The following is a 12,660-nucleotide window of genomic DNA, read 5'->3' on the forward strand; positions in this document are numbered from 1 at the left end:
AACAAACGGTGTGGATTGTTGAATCGGAATGTATTATTGATTCTCATTCACTCCCCTATGCTTGCTACGCTAAAATGGCCGCAACCCCCAATCCTCCAGGCTTTCCCAGCAAGACCCGCGTAGCCATCCTGGCCGAGCTTGACAAGGAGAAGCGGCGGCTGCTCCAGACTCAGTGCATAACCGAGCCCGGAGCCAACACGGCGCTGGCCTGCAAAAGCGGCGCGACGAAGGATGCGAAGGACAGCGCGGAGCTGCAGCACATCGCCGCCCAGCAGAAGGCCGCCCTGCAACACGCCCACGGACACTCGACCGGCTTCTTCATCACCCAGGACTCGGCGTTTGGGAACCTCATCCTCCCGGTGCTTCCACGCCTGGACCCCGAAGTGTAATCATCTCCCACAGCCCGTTGGACATTCAAACTAATCTGTATCATTTCATTGTCACATTTATGTAAATGTAGAACATTTCGGTGTGTCTTTTTGGGATTATTAAATGTAAAACGGCAGTTGTATTTTCAGGTTTGTCTTGAGTTTTCTTTGAGAAATTGAGCCTTCTAGGCCTTACATGTGTAGAGATTTTTTTCTCCCTTCCCTCGGACTTCCTGACTTCCCTCTGTTGCTTTTTATTCTTGCATCTTTCCTTTGCTAAAACACACTCCCCCGACCATTTGTTCCAACCTGCCTCCCAGACCCCCCATATATTCCTCCCTGATTTTTTTTTTCCTCCTTATATAGTTCCTTACTTCATTCCACCTCAGACATTTATTTCCTTGACAACCTTTTTCTTTCCTTCCCTTTCTTAACTCATTCCTTCCACCTCTGACATGTCTTGTTATTTCCTTCCTTTCTTCCTTTATACATGTTTGTGCAGTAACAACTACAAAACACTATTTTGGTCCACCTTCTGTGTTATATAAATAAACATAGTTACGCCATGATAACAATAAGTGCAAAAAACACGTACACAACTCCGATCACAGTTTTACTTTAATAGTTTTACTAAATATTACTGAAAACAAGACAAAACAATTGTCGAGCATCACTTGCTCGGCTTTCGATTGCTTTTCCTCAGAGTGGACCCAATCGATCGCTGATGCAATCTTCTGACAGTTTCCACCACCCGGCTGTTTTTTTATTCACACCGCTTTAGCTCTTGAGGTAAAACTATATGGACTGTACAGCATAATTGTATGCTTATTTAACATGTCATATAGGTAGACTGAAATTATTATGAGCAAGACGGTTTGCGCTGTCCACCTGAAACGATATTTGCTTCATGTTGTTGCACATGGCGTTGTTGCTAGCCAGCTAGCTAACGTCATTGCTAGCTAAGATCGTGTAACTGAATTTTATTATGTTGACGACTGAAATGTATTTATGCTTCTTAATGTAAATTGATTATATTGCTTATTCATTTACGACCACTATCATCCAACATTAACAGTAATTAAAGTAGTTTGTTATTCGTAATGCCATACTGTAATTGTAATAGATTCATTCAAACCAAATTGAAGAAAAATAACTGAATACTAGTCTAAATTGTCCATAGGTGTCACTGTTGTGTGTTGTTTAATATTGTATTTGCTGGATGGCCAACTATTCAAGCAGTAAAAAAAAAAATCAATCAATCAATTATCCATAATTTGTCATCTATGTGGTTGTAGTTGGAAGGCCTTTCACCATGGCAGCTCAGTTAAGCCCTGACGAGAAGCTGCACCTTATCACCAGGAACCTGCAGGTAGGTCACAGGTGCGCATGATCACACAGTGAGGCAGCGATCGTGACGTCAACTTTTTTTCCCGCAGGAGGTGCTAGGAGAAGACAAGCTGAAGCAGATCCTTCAGGAGAGGGAGCTGAAGGTGTACTGGGGAACCGCCACCACTGGCAAGCCGCATGTGGCTTACTTCGTCCCCATGTCCAAGATAGCCGACTTCCTCAAAGCTGGATGTGAGGTGTGTGCGCTAAAAGTTGCCAACCATCTCCTTACAAAAGACTTATATCTGTTTTTGCTTTGGTCATTCAGGTCACCATTTTGTTTGCGGACTTGCACGCCTTCCTGGATAATATGAAAGCTCCCTGGGAGCTGCTGGAGCTTCGGGTGAAGTACTACGAGGAGGTTATTAAGGCCATGTTGGAGAGCATCGGCGTACCTTTGAAAAAACTGAAGTTTGTCAAAGGAACTGACTTCCAGCTCAGCAGGTTAGTCACGGAGCAATGATTCCGAACTTTTATTGAGCCAGAGCATCCATTTTACGTATGAAAACTTTCATAGCATACCAACAAGCAAAAATAGTGAAATCATGAGGATGCCTCAGTTTACTCACAATTTACGTACTCAAGTGTAAAATGTGGGCACTCTTCATTCATGTGAAATGCACCAATGTCTATTTTTTTTCTCGATAAACCTTCCATAAGAGAGTACACTCTGGATGTGTACCGCCTGTCCTCCATGGTGACCGAGCACGACGCTAAAAAGGCTGGCGCAGAGGTGGTCAAGCAGGTGGAGCACGCTCTGCTGAGTGGTCTGCTGTATCCAGGACTGCAGGTCAAATAATTAGATTGCATAACTCATTGAATACAGCTCTTTAATCAGCATACAAGTGCTGAATGCCATTCTGGAAACATTTCCTGAAATAGTGTCACTCCTCAGGCGCTGGATGAGGAGTACCTGAAGGTGGATGCACAATTTGGAGGAGTGGACCAAAGGAAGATCTTCACTTTTGCCGAGAAGGTGCTGCATGTCTCCCTGACACCTTTAGTATTAGCGCATTAGTGTAGGCTAGGTTCTTCTAATTCAACATGATCTCCGGATAAAAAATACATTTAAGAAAATCCCCATTTTTCTGCAGTATCTCCCCCCCATGGGTTATGCCAAGCGCGTCCATCTGATGAACCCAATGGTACCAGGGCTGACCGGTGCCAAGATGAGCTCCTCAGAGGAAGTAAGGGTGTGACGGAACTTCTCATTGTGTGTATTTCATTTGTAACGCTCGCTGCTTTTCTGCGAAAGGACTCGAAAGTTGATCTGCTGGACTCCAAGGAAGACTTAAAGAAGAAGCTGAAAAAGGTTTTCTGTGAGCCTGGAAACATCCAGAATAATGGGGTTCTCTCCTTTGTCAAATTTGTGCTCTTCCCTCTTCGTGGAGGTACAGCACATGACACGTTATGTATTTGCTGCATTTTAAACACGCTATTTACTAAACAAGTGTAAAATGGCCGACTGTGTTTAGGTTTCTCCATCAAAAGAGACGGCAAGTTTGGTGGCGACCAAGTGTACACTGCATTTGAAGAAGTGGAGAAGGACTTTGCGGCGGAGGTAAGTTCTTGACTCGCTTCATCCAGTCTCTCCTTAAGATGACGACTCAAGTCCATCTCTCACTAGCGGATTCACCCCGGAGATCTGAAGGCCTCCGTGGAGGCGGCCCTCAACGAGCTGCTGGAGCCGATCCGGAAGAAGTTTGAGTCGGCCGAACTGCGCAAACTGACCGCCGCCGCCTACCCCACGACAAAGACGAGTCAGTGTTGTGTGATGTGATGTCAACGGAGGTCGGTTAGCTTTGTGTTAACATCGCCGTCCATGCAGAAGGAGCGGGAAAGGGCGCCAAGGCAGGAGGAGATGACGAAGAGTTGGCGCCATCCAAACTGGACATCAGGGTGGGAAAGGTTGTCAGTGTGGAGAAGGTAGGTTGTTAATTGACTACAATGAAGACTTGCATTTTATTAAAATGTCGTCATTTTAGTTTGGAAATGGTTAATTTAAAAGTCGGATAAGTCGACTTTAAAAATGTGTCTTTTGTGTTTGTGTGTGTTTTAATGAGGAAAAAAAAACGAGAACATGATGGCGTTGGAAAGTTAGGTTTATATATTTTTTCATTATTTTGTACTTTCTTTTCTTCTTCTGTTTTTTTTTTTATGGAAAAAAAGACTTTAAAAATGATTCGACTAAAAATGTTGGCCTCGAAGCTGCGCCGGAAACATGTTTGCGCCGCCGTCCATGTTTCTACACGAACCGTTTTTGCAGACGCACGCAGTGGACAGGAAGTTATTGAGCTCGTTGTAGCTAAGAGGCAGCTCGTCTCCACTTTTACTCATGGGCTATTGTTGAAGCGTCATCTGTAATTTATTTTTAAGACACTAGTACATGTGTAATATCAATATGATGTATGTGTGAACTAAATGACAGTTCGTTTTTATTTATCTCAAATCATAATCGCTATTGCGCTAGTGCTAATCGTGATTGCTAACAATTGGCGAAATTGGGTGGGTGTTTAATAATGCTCATGCACCAAAAACAATAAATCATTCGTTGTATCCACTTAATTCAACTCACATTCAATATTAGTGGATTAAAATAATAAAGATAAAAAAATTAAATGTGACAGCCCTAAATTTAAATAATAACAAAAAGTTTTGATAAAACAGCATTTAACACTCATGCCGACTGTGTGTGTCTATGAATATAAATTTTTCTACTGTGCTCTCCCAACTGTAAGCATCCAGACGCGGATTCGCTGTACTTGGAGAAGATCGACGTAGGCGAGGCCGAGCCCAGGACGGTGGTCAGCGGACTTGTGGCCTACATCTCCCAGGAGGACTTGCAGGACCGAATGGTGCTGGTGCTGTGCAACCTCAAACCCCAGAAGATGCGCGGCGTTGAGTCGCAAGCCATGCTGCTCTGTGCTTCCATGTACGACGCTTCTTTCTGCTTCGAGCTCCCTCATGTTCCTTCTTCTCCTAACCTTGTTTTGGGTTTGGCTTGTTTATAGTGAAGGAGAGCCCAGGAGAGTGGAGCCACTTGACCCCCCTGAGGGTTCATCACCAGGGGACCGGGCCTATGTGGAAGGATGTGAGGCGGGCAAACCTGATGACAGACTCAACCCGAAGAAGAAAGTGTGGGAGAAATTACAAGTATGGTTTTTAGGATTACATGCGACCATCAATTTTTTATAGTGCTTATACTCATTAGGGTCTCGTTAAACAGACAAGCTGCCCTTGATTTATATATTCAAAAAAACACTTTTTTTTTTTAATCATTTCTTTTTTTCCCCCACCGACAAGCTGCCCTTGATTTATATATTCAAAAAAAATTTTTTTTTTTTTAAATCATTTCTTTTTTCCCCCCACCACTATTTTGTCTTCTTCTCCAGGTTGACCTGAAGATCTCAGAGGAGGAGTGCGCGGCTCAGTGGAAAGGCAACATGCTGCTGACCAAACTAGGACAGATCACGTGTAAAACTCTGAAAGGAGGAAATATCAGTTAGGTACTCGCCTTCACCTGCCAGCCACATTGCAAGAGTTCATTTATTCAAACAGTTGCCATGGGAACACACAGGGATGGTTTCTCGGAGCGTGATGGGATCATGGGACCTGTTCCGATTCATAAATTATTTGCCAGATATCGCACTCTTACATTTACACATATGCCAAACTGTGCTTCCGTACTTTATCAGTGGACGGTTTCCTGTTTTATTTGTGCAGTTGCATCATGGCTCGCAATGTGCATGAAGCAACCATACAAGCATATATTGCCGTGATCAAAACTGACATGGAATAAACTGTGGATGAAGTCCGTGGTGTGACCGTGATCCAGTTCTATTCAGTACTCACTGTTGATCACCTACTCATTGAAAATAACCATAAATAAACATTAGCAATTTTTTGTAAACTTATCTCAAATTGTGTCTTTTATTACAGCCAAGAGACAAATGACATTGATCCGATAAAAGCATTTTAATGTTTGAGCATCTGTAGCTATACAAAAGTGCTTCTGTTCTAAATAACACAACCTTTTTTTTTTTTTTATCACATTTATTTATATATATATATATACTCTTTCCCTTTGTCTCAGATGAATTATTTGTTTCTATACTGTTCTTCAAACAATAACTTTTATTAGCCTTCATCAACCTTTAGTGACAAACAACCATGTACAGTATCCTTGGGCCGGTCTGTACATGAACATTCTGATGTGATTGCTCCCTAATTCGGCCTCTGGGGGGCACCCTCACACAATATTTACATTTCAGCCTATATGTACACCAGTTTATCCTGAGGGAGGGGCTTATTCAGACAGAAGTTTAAAAAAATACTCCACAATAAAGCTATCATAAGAAAGTGGTAGCTATTGATTTGCATAAATACGTTTTGAAGGCCATTTCAGGCTAAGGCTTTTTTTCAGGCTAACACGACTCTTATGAGTTAATAGTCCCATTTACGCAGCCGTTACTTGCTTGTAGGCTTTCCTGTGGCTCTTCTTGGTGAATACCACAAAGTGCTTTTAAAACAGTGTTTCAATCGTGTCTGCGGTCACTCTTGTAGCTAGAAGAAAAGAGAAGTTGGAAACATTGTCGTTGGCTATAAAGTTACAAGATACAAATAATGAGTATGGTTGTAAATATTGTTGTTGCCCCTTACTTGTCTCAGGAAGCGCTATTCCCTTGGAATGTTGTTGTGCTCCGATCGCATCTGCAGCAGGAAAATTGGTCTCTGCCCTAGTTGGACGATCTTGTGAAAAACTGACACTGCCTTGCGAAGGTTTCCTGGCTACCGGCGGTGGAACCCGTTCAGACCTCAACCCAACACTTGAGGAAGCAGCGGGATTCGTTTGGTCAGAGAACCGCATGAGCTCGGCTGCTAAACCAAGCTTAGCCTGATCTTCAGGCGAAGGGGCAGCGCTGGTGTCGGAAACAACCCGTTTGGTGTTCCTGGAGAAAAGGAAGCTCGCAGTCGACACTGGGAACCTTTGTGTGTCATATATTTCAGATGATTTGAGGGACAAGATGCCCGGTTGGCTTGCACAGTGGTAGGATGGTCGCATCCCCAGGCGGCATGGAAGACCTTCTCTTGATGACAGTGCTGCGGTTTTTATACGAATGGCTTCTTGTAACCGCATGGAAGGAGTGTTTGCTGCCACATAAGTTCTCACCGCCCGAGGGGGAGATTGAAGTGACTTGCGGGTAGGCTTTGGTGGAGTGTTTTGCTGCCCTACGCACGGGGCTTGACAATTCTCCTGTAAGAGAGTTCCCTCGTTTGTTGACCTGTTCTCAGAAAGCGCTTCTACACCGTCCTCAGTCGTACTGACGGTACGTAGGCGGACCATGTGTAGTAACGATGGGGTGACAAGAGGTATGTTAGCATCCTCTTTAGGGATAGGTGCACTTTTGTGGCGGGCGAGAAACTCCTTGGCCCTGGTGTCTCTGTGCGCCGTACTGGGAGGTCTTCTGAAGGCAACGCCAGCTGTAAGGTTCTCCATTGGTAAAGGGGACGTAGAGTGACTTTCAATCTCAAGAGAATGTCGTTTTAGGAAACTACTGGAAGAAGCTATTCCTGGGACTGTTGGTTGGATTTCTGCGGGACTTTTGGTTGAAGATGATGGACTTTTAAAAGCTGGTGACATTTTCTGCGTTGTTCCATCTGAAGCTTCTGCGTCTTCCTTGTCACAAATTCCAATTTGACGTAAAACCGGCTCTGGGGGTGTAGTTGTCTCGGTTTCATTTGAGTCCTGAATTGCTTTTTCAAATTCCTCTGAAGGTGGAATTGGTGTGTCGGAAGCATCCATCTCTGTGGCACAGCTGTCCTCAGCTGGAATATTGTCTGTCACATCAGGTGGAGGCGGAAGAGGAAATTCTATCTCATCTCCTCCTTCAAAGATTGAGTCTCCCTCTAAAGGAGGCGGAGGAGGTGGCCAAGATGATTCTGCAACGCGGCTCTCCTCCTGTTCTCTATCTAACTCAACCGGTGAAGTTGATACAGAGGTGGGAGGTGACTTTCTTGAGAGAGGTGGCGTCGGCTGATAAGTAGGCGGAGGAGAAGGTGGTGGTGAGCTTTTATCAATGTTTTGGGAATGTGGAGAATTTGCTGGTATTGATGGGATTTCACTTGTGTCAACCTCATCCTTAATGTCATCGACAGGAGTTGTGGCAATTTTACAACTTTCACTTTGTTGTCTCGCTGTCAACATTCCGTCTTCTCTCACCTGTGGTTTCTTCATAACTGGGGGTGGTTCTTTTTTTGTGGAAACTTCACAGTCATTCTTTGTCAGGCTACAGCTCTCTTGTCCTTCTACTTCTGGTGTTGTTTCAACCTTGCCCTTAGCTAAAAATGTATCGCCTGCATCTGGACATCCTGTACTTTCTTTAACCTGATGGGCATCTCTAGAAATGACACTTATCAATTTCTCATCCTTTGATTTTATTTTTGATGCTTCTGCTTTGTCTTGAGTTTGTGTTTCAGAACACCGCTCAGTGGTTTCTGTTTGACTTCCTTCATGTATAACTACACTCTCCTGTGTCTTTGTTGATTCCGTGAACACTTTGCTGATTTGGGGACTTGGACCACATAGGAGCGTAAAGGTGCGACCGTTTTGAGCCCATGTTTCAGGCGGAGGAGGACACGGTGCTTTGACCTTGGGAGGTGGTGGGACATTCCACAGTTCTTTGACTTCCATTTGTAATGGTGAAGTGAGTTCTTTTGTAGAAACTGAGGGCAAACAAGTGCAAGAATTGGAAGCATCCGAATTGACAGGCTCGGATGTACCAGACGATAGGGAGCTAAGTGATGAAGAAGGAGAGGCTGAGGATGACGCCCGGGACGCAGATCTCTCCGGCTTAACCGGTTTCATCTTGTGTTTATCTGGAGAAGTTGGGGTGATCTCCTTTGGGGAAAGTGTTGGGGTGCCACTTTGACTGGAATAGCCGCTAGAAGGCGACATGGTTCGTTCAAATTTCTCCCCTTCCGAGGGATTTTTCTGTGGTAAGGGGTTGAATTCTGAGATTGGCTCTCCTGCCTTTCTTGCTTCACCAGAAGAAGCCCGAGTGGGGCTTAAACCATGGGAGTCGGATTCTGCAATGTTAGATACAGGATCCAGAACCGTACTTGTTTCCACAGTGACTGATTTATATTCCTCCGTTGTTGCTGTACTTCCTGTAGCATTTGATACCCCTTGAGAAGCAGAAACATTTGCATCTTTGCTCGCCGTCTGACCTTTGGAAATAGTCCGCATCTTATTGTTATGAAGCGAATTTGACCTTCGTGGAGGTGCTGGGGGTAGCTTGGTCTTGATAATGGAGAGACTTCGAGTGGAATTCCGTTTAATCTTTATGTCGTCCCCACTGGTACATGCTGTGACAGGCTCAGAATCTTTGTTCTTTGCTATATGTTCTCTATTACTAATGTGATTCACTGAAGTCTGGCGGCCGGTGAGTTCTTGGTCCCCTGGAGAATCCACCCAACTTTCCTGCAGATTGAGATCCACCCTGTGTGTGGTACCCTGTGTTGTTCAATTGCTATAGGAACTATCTGTTTGGGAGCCGTCACCATCTGATTTTCTGGAGAGAAAGGGGCTGGCTGACGAATCCACCGAGGCCAGGCTGCTTTTGCTTACTGTGTGGGCACTGCCGCCATGGTTGGCACTGTTGCCTCTTTGGCTGCCGCGGTCTATCTCGATGATTTCAACCGAGGCTGGTAGCACCGCGTTTGGGATGATTGTAGATAGGTAGGTTGCCTGAGGAGATACGGACATCACTGGACCCTGCGGGAAGGGGGGGAAAAAAAAGTGTTGAATTGTGTGAACTTGGACACCATACAGTAATATCTTCATGTTGTTTCCTTACTTGGGGTTCCAAGAGGAAGCTACTCATTAAAGGATTGGAGCAAGTGAAGGTAGTCATTCCAGGTACTGCAACAGACTTGGGTCTGATGACAGATGACCGAAAGTGGTGGGTACCAAATCCCTGGTGGTTGAAGGTTTCGTCGTTCTTGTAAACTTCCTGAAGATGTGATTTCATCTGCTGCTTTTCATCAGATAACTGCTTAAGAGATGTAAAATGAGCTTTATCAAGTGAAAAAACCCCGAGCAGATTCAGTAGTGGAACTTACTTCCAGCTCTGACAGGTGCACCCTTGCTCCTTCCTTGGATATCACTGGAGTTCCTCCATCAACAGTTGGAATGATGATAACACTGGGTAGCTGAGTAGAAACCACCTGCTGGAAGGTAGAGCCTCTGTGCAATGCTGTGGAAAGGGACATCTGACTTTCAAAGACATGTCTAACACAAAAATAACCAAGTACGTGTCCTCTTGGACTCATCACCTACCAAGTTCCTTCTGGACCTGGTTTGGAATACCCATAATCGTAGTCCTTCTGTTCCTCTTCTTGTTCTTTTCTAACCTTTTCACTGGATGCAGAGGCTTGAATGTAGAACCTAAAGAGATAGTCCAGAATGGAGATACTGACTGTGTTTTTGGAACGATTAAACGTTATAAACTATCATTACCTTGGCGTGTGAGCACAGGTCTGGTCGACATGGAAGAAGTTCTTGTGGTATCAGTAATCCCTGAGTTGGATTTTGACTCCAGAGAGCCCCCCTCATCTTTGGAGTTAACATCTTCTTCTTCTTCTGGATGTGCTGTGTCTGACGACTGCGGGTGCGACACGTACATCAAATTGGATTTAATACACAAAATGGTAGGAGGGCATTTTGTGTTAAGTGCACTTACAGCACAGCTTTCATCTTCAGCAAAGTTCACTCCACTCTCGTGCTCTTGTGTAAAGCAAATCAATAAGGCCACGTTAACCTCAATCCGCTCACATATTATCTACCCAAGTATAAACACAATATGTCAAAAGTCTGTTTTAGATACCTTGCTGGCCTTCTTCCTGCTGTAATATTTTCAAGCCCTCCTGAGCCTCCGAGTGCAAGTCCTCCAGGTATTGAGGCCGATTGCCCTCGATGAAAACATTCTCCTGGAAGTGTTGTGAGGCCGAGTAGTGCACTGCCAACTTCTTCTGCTCGTCGTTGGCCTTGGGCCCAGCTGCTGAGAAATACATGGAAGAGTTTAATGCCACTGATACCAGCTCTGCATGGTAGTCAGTTCTCTGTCCTGCAAACATCCCAATCTTAGTTTTGCTTAAATTTCAGGATATTTGATCTCCGTCATGAAACCGCTTTAGTTCACTTCTGTTTAAATCATCTTTATAAATCTACTTCAAATTCTCCCCAGAACAGAACATATTTGTATCATCAGCAAACAAGATGAACTTCAACAATTTTGATGCTCTACATATGTCATTGGACTTAATATTGACCCCTGTGGTACTCCGCATGTAATGTCCCTGTACTCCGATTTCTATTTGCACAAACTGTTGCCTGTTTTTTTAAGTATCTCCGCAACCAGCTCAAGCCAAGCCCCCCCTTATAAAATACCTTTCCAGTTTACTGAATAATATGTTGTGATCGGTGGTATCAAAGTCAATCAAACTTCAAACAAACAATCCTTCAAATGATTCGTAGTCCGAAAGCAGCACCATTGTCGCGACTACCTAACCTGCTCAACAGGTGTTCGCTGCCAAAACCTATCAGCTTTACAGTGAACCCTGTGTGCTTCCACCTGCTGTGAATGTGACATCGCACCGTTAACAGAAGCTGGGCAGATGTTCCAGCCTGGCTAATCGCAGTATCTGTAATTCTGTGCTCGTCCCAGGGGGATTAGATCATTTGGTTTGATTGGACCCCCTGCTGAGGAGTCTTCCTTGTGGGAACTTGGACACAGTCCATTTTATCTCCGAAACGCGATGGTCGAGTCTGTCTTGAATTCATTCACATCTTGATATCTTTTATTTACTCACATGGGACAATGTCTCCTCTGAAAGTCAATGCTAGCTATCACCTTTCTATCCTTTTGTTATCTCTGTCTCCCCCCCAGGTTAGGTAATAATGTGTGCGTGTGTACTGTATGCCTTCGAAGACTCGCGCAGGCGAGGCAGTCAGTTGTGTTGTAATCTTCGTAGAGGCTGAGAAAGAAGGTCTTTATACCTCCACAAGGCAATGTTCCAAACGAGTCATCGTGGGATTACATGAAAGAGGAGACCCCCCCCCCCCCTGCCTCTTAAGATTTAGCAGACTCGCGCAGGGGGTTAAGGGCTTTTGGTTGATTAAAACGAGCGCCGGTAAAGCCGTTTATCTCATTAGAGAGACCCCCCCAAATTGACGGCAGTTTGTCTGCGCGTTGGGGGTAATTTGTGCAGTAGACGCAACTTGGATTTGTATCACCTTTGCATGGACGCAAAGATTTATTACCGTAGTTAAAGCCAATCTCGTGAGAAAAACAACACTCACCCTTCTTCTTGAAGACTGACAGCAGGGAGTGGATACTCTTCCTCAGATAAACCACCATCCCTACACCGGCACCATGGCAGATCCTTCCCCCCCCCCCCCCCCAAAAAAAAACTAGACTCAAAGTACAAGAAGTCTTCTACTTGTCTCTGGTGAAATTTATAAAAGAATCTTAAGAAAGTTTTGGAACCCAAAGAAGAAGGGGTCATAACAAACTCCCTCCTCCTTGATCAGTCCGCCTTAACTGTGGAAGGATGAGCGCACAATAAAACCTGCTACCGCCCCAGCTGCCTTATCCCTGAGTCCGATACCCGCCAACCTCCCTCCCCCTACCTCCTCTCCCTCTCCCGCTCCCTCCATTGCAATGCTTTATTGTCAAATAAAGGACCCCCCGCTTACCCCTCAGCTGTCAAAGTTTGGCTTTCAGGCAACATCCACCCCCACGACCCTCAGTATACAGACACGTGTCTATGCATGCACTCAGCCCCCCCCAGGTTGAGCTGATTATGTTGATATTTTGTGGGGCTTGGAACAAAAACAGAATGTCGT

General features: G+C 44.7%; 2 protein-coding genes and 1 pseudogene across 3 annotated transcripts; 2 read left to right on the forward strand and 1 right to left on the reverse strand.

Moving 5' to 3' along the window:
• Positions 1-511, forward strand: part of LOC147157489 (SOSS complex subunit C pseudogene) — a 581-nt pseudogene extending 70 nt beyond the window's left edge.
• Positions 512-1,057: 546 nt separating this feature from the next.
• Positions 1,058-5,668, forward strand: LOC147157490 (tyrosine--tRNA ligase, cytoplasmic-like). Of its 2 annotated transcripts, none has more exons than XM_086063467.1 (14): positions 1,058-1,157; positions 1,664-1,737; positions 1,805-1,951; positions 2,023-2,198; positions 2,415-2,544; positions 2,650-2,730; positions 2,849-2,941; positions 3,010-3,145; positions 3,230-3,315; positions 3,382-3,514; positions 3,586-3,680; positions 4,493-4,686; positions 4,766-4,907; positions 5,147-5,668. In XM_086063467.1, exons 2-14 carry the CDS (start codon positions 1,681-1,683, stop codon positions 5,258-5,260), a joined length of 1,584 nt encoding a protein of 527 aa, XP_085919593.1. In that variant the 5' UTR covers positions 1,058-1,157; positions 1,664-1,680; the 3' UTR covers positions 5,261-5,668. The 2 variants fall into 2 exon arrangements, with proteins under 2 accessions (XP_085919593.1, XP_085919592.1); XM_086063466.1 differs by having other exon boundaries at positions 1,059-1,157; positions 3,583-3,680.
• Positions 5,669-5,774: 106 nt separating this feature from the next.
• Positions 5,775-12,192, reverse strand: LOC147157491 (NHS-like protein 3). Its single transcript, XM_086063474.1, is given in 9 exon segments — positions 5,775-6,317; positions 6,414-9,528; positions 9,611-9,808; positions 9,876-10,009; positions 10,093-10,200; positions 10,273-10,417; positions 10,496-10,539; positions 10,640-10,813; positions 12,115-12,192. Coding segments are annotated over 9 exon segments (4,017 nt in total). The 5' UTR covers positions 12,173-12,192; the 3' UTR covers positions 5,775-6,276.
• Between the last annotated feature and the right edge of the window lie 468 nt (positions 12,193-12,660).

Source organism: Leptonotus elevatus, chromosome 19, assembly GCF_054856555.1.
Source record: "Leptonotus elevatus isolate MCC_2025b chromosome 19, RoL_Lele_1.0, whole genome shotgun sequence".
Classification (NCBI taxonomy): Eukaryota; Metazoa; Chordata; class Actinopteri; order Syngnathiformes; family Syngnathidae; genus Leptonotus; species Leptonotus elevatus.